At 38.2% G+C, this 8,141-nt stretch overlaps 1 protein-coding gene across 1 annotated transcript; it reads left to right on the top strand.

Annotated features, from left to right (window-relative positions):
* Window positions 1-1,065: 1,065 nt before the first annotated feature.
* On the top strand, window positions 1,066-7,617 carry LOC137618880 (uncharacterized). The gene is made up of 3 exons (XM_068349084.1): window positions 1,066-1,085; window positions 6,649-6,830; window positions 7,031-7,617. Exons 1-3 carry the CDS (start codon window positions 1,066-1,068, stop codon window positions 7,615-7,617), a joined length of 789 nt encoding a protein of 262 aa, XP_068205185.1.
* Window positions 7,618-8,141: the final 524 nt, after the last annotated feature.

The raw sequence follows: 8,141 nt of genomic DNA, 5'->3' as shown, positions 1-8,141 counted from the left end.
GAAATTGCACCTTGCCTAAGGATAAAAGACTTATTAATAAGAGCAGAAACAAAAGTTATTTCCCCCGTCTGTTAGGAGAATCGATCGCTGGTCTTTCCATTTGAGTCAGTATGACGTTGCCACCATACCACATACACCCTCTTGATGAAGCGAATGTTTGGGGAATTATATCTGTAGGAGAGTTGTGGCTGACTCACAGTCCAAGATGAAACCTTCGTGGCTAAGATCAGTCGGAGGAACTATTTATGTAGAGAGTAACTGCATAATGATTTACTCTTGAACAGCCTTGCATATTGTTAACATTTAAGATTTGATGTTTGTTTTTATAATTATTTGTTAAGAAATTGATTGCACTTTTTATGTAACATTTATGGAAACTTACTAATATTTTACATATATAATGTAAGAAAAGATAAATCAAAGTTTTAGAAAGAGTCTGATCAAGATTATCCAACTACTCATACTCCCCACTTCCCTATTCTTATTATTATTTTTTTTTTTTTTATGCAAGATCCTACTATCTGACTTTTGAAAATATTATTGCATACCCATTACGGTACACTAATCACTCAGAAGGACTAGGTGTCCCTATAGTCGTTGGGAGAGACTTCCTAAAGTCAGTTGTCAATTGTTGGCAGCGTGATTATCCTACTCAATGACAAAGTTCTTAATGAAGTATTAATTGGTGAAATCAACCTTTACAGAGAAAAGCTCGTACCAGCGGTGGATTCAGGACAATTCTTTGAGAGACACTTTAATACTAAGGATAATTAAGAAACACGAAGAAAATTCGGTTTGGGCGCTTCTTCTTTGAGTGGAAAATTATGTTTCCTTGTAGAGAGAGACAGAGACCACTTTGTTCTTTTCAATGGTACAGCAGTTGTTCTAGCTTCCAAGTTCCAACTAAGAGTATAACCATTGTTTCTCAAGATACCTAGATCCCTTTCTTATTCAAATCTATTCAACCGAATAAATACATAATAGGTAAATAATTAAAAGAAATGGCAATCTCATTATAAGGTGTTTATTGTTTAATAAGTATAAACAAATGATTAAGATGGAACCATGGAGTGTTTTCTCCAGAAGTAAGTTTCATTACAAAATCATTTTAATTTCTTTCCAATATGTTTTCATAATAGTGAAAACCATCTTATTGTGATATAATGACTAATAAGTAATTTTACATTTCATATTTGATTTGAAACGACCGAATATTGTTCTCCAGCTTTGTAGCATTGAATCAGAAAAGACCAAAATATTACCCACTTTCTTAAAACAGCTTTTAATAACAGTATTTATAAGAGATATTCAATAATAATTGGTTCTGGAACAAAAAGGTTGATGGATATCCAGAAACAATTTTGAATTTGAGTGTTTTGTAAATGAAATTTGAAAGAAGAGAAAGAAAACCATAACCCTAATAGCGAGTTCGTTTCATTATTAACTACTAATTGGCAAAAAAACAAGTATAGTTATTATAGTTGTTATATATATATATATATACACACACACACACACACACACACACACACACACACATATATATATATATATATATATATATATATATATATATATATATATATATATATATATATATATATATATATATATATTGAAAATTAAATGAATATTGATTCATACAATAGCTAAACAAAAATAGTTCAAAGAAATTATATCAAAGATGATATTTATAGTATTGAACTTACAACTTATTACATCATCCTGAAATAGCAACACTGTCTGTAGGCTACCTAGATGTTTATATACCTGAATTAGTCGGACTTGGTTAATTGATCAACTCTTGATGCTAACTTCATTAACCTCCTCCATATTGCAAAATCCTTTGTGGTTTATTGCATCTCCCAAAGAGAACTAGATTTAACTGGGATTTCATTATTTTGTCTTGATTCCAATCGAAGTAATTGTAGGTCAAGTGATAAATATTGGGTTCCTTCCTTCAGTGTATGATACGTCTCCAATTGATCTACTTGTACGGAGTGATCTCTACTTAGAAGTATGAAAAATACATTAAGATTCTTCTTTAATGCAACCTCTCTCCTACATCGATGTAGTCAGTTACTACATAATGACTTCACTATTAGTAATAGATGTAAATTCTCTCTTTTGTTGTTTACAATTGGTTATAAACTGAATCTCTTTTCTTTCCTCTCAGTTTCTTGAAATCTTCAAGTTGACTCCAAAGGGAAAATTAACTCCTCTAATTTTGAGTTATATCATTGCAATAGGAATCACTTAATTCTTGTCAGTTAGAGATATTTATATAAACAGCTCTAATATGGACTTATTTCTTAATAAATATAAACTTATTTCAATGCTGCCCTTCAAGATAGAAATCAAATTAAAAATTTATCTTTAAGAAACGTGTGTATGGTTAGCAAACTGTGTTTGTTGCATCTCTCAGGTTTTATGAATTTGAGTGTTGCTGCTCTACTTCTCCAAGCCCAGACCCAGAATTCGGAGCTGGGAGGTTTTCCTGGAATCATTTCCCACACATTAATTTTAACTAACTTCAAATTTTTAGTGGTCCTTCGAACTGGATCTTACACCATTGATTTTTGAAACTTTGCATATTCATTCATGACCCATCACAAAATTCATTTGGTCATATTTTCCATAAAACTCGTACACTGGCCAATTTTGGAGAATGATTAAGATCCTGCTTTGCTTAGCAAAGAGATGTATTAGGACGTAATACTTGTGGTATCCTTTAACGAAAAAAGTCAAAACTATAAACAAGCATTTTTAGCCGGAAATTTCTACCCTGAAGGTGTTCTTGAGCTCTGGTATAGGCGTTTGAGTTATGCAAAATACCAATGATTAGTAAAAGGGGTCGCTGGACTGCTTTTTGTTCAAAACGGAAATGCAGCATTGGACGTATAAACTGACTGATTTGTGTTCAAGTAACTCCTTAATTTGATCACCTCATTAATTTTAGCTTGTAATTACTTACATTTCTCTACATATTCATAGGGGTGATTACCTAGAATTGTTGACTTTAACAACCAATGAATGCCATTTAATTCTTTTGTATGTATCTAATTTTTCATGCCAGACCGTAAGATTTTCTTTGGAATTGCTTTTACCTGGCGCTGCAAGAATACTGTTGGTACTGATATTAGCATCATTCAGAACCTATGGAAAAAAAAAAAAAAAAAAAAAAAAACAGAACCATTTGTTGTCCATAATTTTCCTCTCTCTCTCTCTCTCTCTCTCTCTCTCTCTCTCTCTCTCTCTCTCTCTCTCTCTCTCTCTCTCTCTCTCTCTCTCTCTCTCTCTCTCTAACTAAATTGCTGCTTTGAATAATGGGGGAAAGAATCTATAGTTACTATAGTTTTCCACAACTCACTATCTTTTCTTCCTCCCCCTAAATCTAATAATAAAAATGTGTGAGATAGTTTTCTTAAATATAACTGTTTTTATGAAATCTTACTTCAGAATAAAAGAACAGATCTTCCTCTTTCCCCTCAAACATAATCTAAAAAAGACCAAAGGTTATTATAGAATAAGAAGGATTAAAAATGTTTCATTTATTAACATATAGACTTGGGTGAAGGTATGACATAGAATTAGATTTTATTTAGTCCCAATCGAAAGTCTAGACAGAAAACGAAAGAGGACTGTGTTGATAGTTTTTCTATTTTCTGCTAATTCTATAAAAAGTTCCATTGCACAAATAGTGATTATAGTAAACATGAATAAAGTTTACACGTTTTTATTCTATCATTCAGTATCTTTACTCATTAATTACTGATGGAATAGGAAAGGCTTCCTCCAATCTCAGTGAACTTTCAATATTACACAAATTCTCTTACTATTACGCAAATACCTGACATTTTGGATCAGATGGAAATATATTTTATCCTCACAATGATGTATCTTAAAAGAATTTGGGCTTTTCTTTAACCTTTTGGGATTTTTTTTTCATAATTATTCATAACAATTTTGAAGGTACACTTTCCACATCATATATGACGAATTAATAATAATTTATATATATAGTAACAGAAAAAGAAATCAAAATTACAGAAAGAGTGTGATCGGGGTCATCCAGAACACTTATATGGAACAAGTAAGATTTACAGTATAGGAAACCAATACTGGGTAGATAAGGCTGGTTGAATCTGTTATATGCTCCTCTATGGAAATTTGATTAACTTCACGTGTAGCAGGAAATTTTTCCCCCCTGACTGAAATTCCCCCCGGGAAAATTAGCCTAGGATCGATTTTCCCCCGGGGAAAGAAGTCCAGGCTGTTATTCCCTCAGAGGGAATTTCAGCCATAAGATATAACGGCCCCCCCCCCCCCCGCCAGGATTTTTTTCCTCCACACTCCCTTACAGAGAGACTATTTTGATTAAATAATCAACGGTAAGGTTGACCAAATGGTAGGAATATATATATATATACATATATATATATATATATATATATATATATATATATATATATATATATATATATATATATATATATATATATATATATATATATACATATATATATATATATATATATATATATATATATATATATATATATATATATATATATATATATATATATATATATATATAGTGGGAACCTTACTCTTCTTTCGTACTCTCCAGCAAAAAATAAAAAGAAAGTACACTTGATGCTAAGAAGCACTATGCATGAGAAAGGAGATGATACCAATTCAGTTGTGTTACCAGAAATTTTGGGGGAACCGAGTGGAAACGGGTTTTTAGGGTGGGAAAATGTCATAAACGAGTGATTTACACCAATAATAATGGTCAGAAATGCAAAAAAAGAACATGATAATTAGTTGGAAAAATATATGGATCATGTAATTCGCTGAATATATGCCAAACATGATTATTTAACACATATGAGATTTGTAAAAGGGTACAGAACCTAACAAACCCACCTAACCTAACCTAGTAGTTCCCAGGTCCCAACCACTAGCCGGGGCAAGCCCCCAGACCCCCTTCCAAGGTCACAAACCTTCCCAGGTCACAGCCCCTAGCAGAGGTCACAAACCTTCCCAGGTCACATCCCCTAGCCTTGGGCAAGCCCCCAGACTCCTTTTCCAGGTCACAAACCTTCCCAGGTCACAGCCCCTAGACAGCTTGGGAGAGTGGTCCTGTGTCCGAGCGGTGCTCGACACTGGTGCCCAGGTTTGTGTTGAGGGACCCGCTATTTTTGCTACTATGAACATAAAGCCAGCCAAGCTGAGGCTAAAGGAAGGATTGCGAGACTTTGCCAACCTACATCTGAAGTGTTTAAGGTCGACCTCTTGCACCATAGAATACAAGGGGAGGCACACAACCCAGGAAGTATACTTTGTAAAGTCCTCCATTGATTTTAATTATCCCTGGATACTTGCGAGAGACTTGGTCTTGTGCCAGAAACGTTTCCTAACCACGCCCCCTTCACGGACTCTGCCCCCACAGCAGCAAGTGCAATCTACACATTAGCTGAAGCAACCGATCAACCTGTGAGATCGTCGGCTATTCCATTTCTCACTAGTGAGGAGAATATTACCAGATTTGAAAACTGGTTATTAGCCTATTTCTCCAGTACGACTTTCAACACCAAGAGAGAACCCCTCTCGGTAATGGATGGGGAACCCTACCGTATCCCTTAATACCTGACACAGTTCCTTACGCCTGCCACATACCAGCATCAGTACCTAAGCCCTGGGAAAAGGAGGTGAAAGCGTAGTTGGAGGAGAACGTCATGAGAGGGGTCTTAGAAAGAGCTCCCCCTGGAGAGCTCACAGAATAGTGTTCATGTATGGTGGTCCTGGCCAAGAAAATGGGGTAACCAAGACGTACGGTCAACGACCAAAAACTTGATACAAATTGTAGAAGGGAGACGCACCACACCCCTACGCCCTTTGATATGGTATGCAGCATTCCCCTTTGCTCATACCAGGCTGTGGCCGATGCCTATTGGCGATTTCCCCAGGTAGAACTGGACAAGGAAAGCATACCCCTAACCACATTCATCACACCTTAGGGCAGGTACCAATACCGAAGGACACCAATGGGACATTGTTCTGCCTCCGACGCATATACACGCCGTTTTGATGATGCCATCTAAGAAGTACCCAGGAAGTTTAAGTGTGTGAATGATTTGAGCATAGAAAGTGCCTTTTGGCATGTGTATGACTTCCTCGCAGTCTGTGCATACAAAGGCATCCCTTTGAAACCAGAAAAAATTCAAGTTCTGCAAGAAAGAAGTGGAATTCGTCGGATTCAACGTTGGTTGGGACTCTCACAAGCCTTTAGAAGATTATCTATCAGCTATCAAAAGTTTTTCTATGCCCTAAAAGCCAACAATATCTGACATCTGGTCATGGTATGGTTTTGTCAATCAGCTGGCCCCCTTCCTGACAACAGCGCCCATCATTTAGAGACCTGCTGAAGAAGCTCTCGGGCAAACAGGTCTATTGGGATGATCACTTCAGGAGAAGTTTCGTCAAGTGCAAGACATCGTCTGCAAGTTGGTGAAGGAAGGCCTCACCTACTACAATAAGCTGCGACCGACTGTTGCAGTCACTGACTGGAGTAAGGAGGGGGTGGGCTTCGTCATCCTCCAACAATATTGCAGTTGTTCCTCCGTCGAAACCTTTCTGTTTCAGATATGGTTGGAGAATAGCGCTTTGTAGTAGTCAGATTCTCACGCCCGCCGAGTCTGGGTATGCAGCTGTGGAGGGGGAAGCCCTTGCGGTGGCCTGGTGCTTGAAAAAGGCTCGGTTATTCTTATTGGGCTGCCCGGGCTTAACCATTGTCACGGACCACCGACCTTTAGTCAAGTTACTAGGCAATAGAAGTCTCGGCGATATTACCAACCCCAGACTGTTTAGATTAAAGGAAAAAAACATTATTGTATAGTTTCAACGTTAGATACCTACCTGGCAAGAGAAATGATGCTGCTGATTTCCTCTCTCATTTTCCTTGAATGAAGATGGAACCCGATAGAAAGGATGCGAGCTTCAACAAAGAATTAACAAAAACCTACAGGAGCAGTGCACTATAGCCTAGATAGTATAGACGAGAAAACCGTTGAAGAGGCATCCCTGGATGACCCACCATATCAGCTACTAGTCGGTCGAGTGACTGCAGGGGAATGGAACCAGAAGAAATCTCAAGAAGTTGCATGTTTGAGGCCCTTCTACGGCATCAGGGAACGTCTCTCTATATCTGGCACTCTGGTCACATACTGCTTCAACGACAACTGCATCTGCCTTGTCATTCCCGAAGGGCTCCGCCATCAGATAACCGCCAGACATCATAGCCTAGATACATTGTTGAGGGGAGCGAGACATTCAGTCTATTGGCCGGGCATCGAGGGTGACCTCCAGCATCGTCGTTCACGATGTACATCGTGCGACGCCCACGCATCATCACTGCCTGCCGAAGTAATGAAAATGACCCCTGCCCCAGAGTATCTGTTCCAACAGACTGTCATGGACCTGTTTCAGCTCGAAGGACACATGTATATGCCATATTGTGACAAGCTTACAGGCGGGCTAGAAATAGCCCACTTTCCCAATGGCACCTCGTCTGCAAAGGTCTTGACAAAACTTAGGCATTACTTCACTCGATAGGGAGCACTTGAACAATTGTCTACCGACGGCAGCACCAACCTGGTGAGTGAAGAGATGATGACCTTCTACAGGAGATGGATAGTTGACATACGCCTATCATCGGCCCACTATCAGCAGTCAAATGGGAGAGCCGAGGCCGCAGTTAAGTCCGCAAAAAGGATAATTAGAACAAGTATCAACGCGACTGGAAGCCTCGATAATGACAAGGTATCATTGGCCATGCTACAATACCTGAACACTCCCTTCAGGGTATGAATAAATCTCCGGCACAATTGGCAACTGGGAGACAGCTACGGGATTGTGTACCGACTGCAAAACTCAACTATATAATAGACCAACACCGGAGAAAATCCATTAGAAAAAGAGAACTTCAAGTAGCAGAGAAAAATGAGAAGATAATTGAAAGTGGCAGCGACAGGAGGCTAAAACCCCTTACAGCCAGGCACGCTCATTAGGGGTCAGAACTAGATGACCAAGGCCTGGGACAGGCTGGGAATCATAGTCGAGCAACGACCTCATAGCAG

This window comes from Palaemon carinicauda, chromosome 25 (genome assembly GCF_036898095.1).
Source record: "Palaemon carinicauda isolate YSFRI2023 chromosome 25, ASM3689809v2, whole genome shotgun sequence".
Lineage (NCBI taxonomy): Eukaryota > Metazoa > Arthropoda > Malacostraca > Decapoda > Palaemonidae > Palaemon > Palaemon carinicauda.
Note: the sequence above shows the minus strand (reverse complement) of the source record. Positions and strands in the feature narration are given on the sequence as shown.

What these genes read in the sequence shown, in the direction of transcription:
- LOC137618880 (XM_068349084.1), top strand. Translation starts at nt 1,066, where the DNA reads ATGGAGTGTTTTCTCCAGAA. An exon ending in ATGGAGTGTTTTCTCCAGAA is followed by an intron (nt 1,086 to 6,648) that starts GTAAGTTTCATT and finishes TTTCTGTTTCAG; the next exon opens with ATATGGTTGGAGAATAGCGC. An exon ending in ACCTTTAGTCAAGTTACTAG is followed by an intron (nt 6,831 to 7,030) that starts GCAATAGAAGTC and finishes AAAAACCTACAG; the next exon opens with GAGCAGTGCACTATAGCCTA.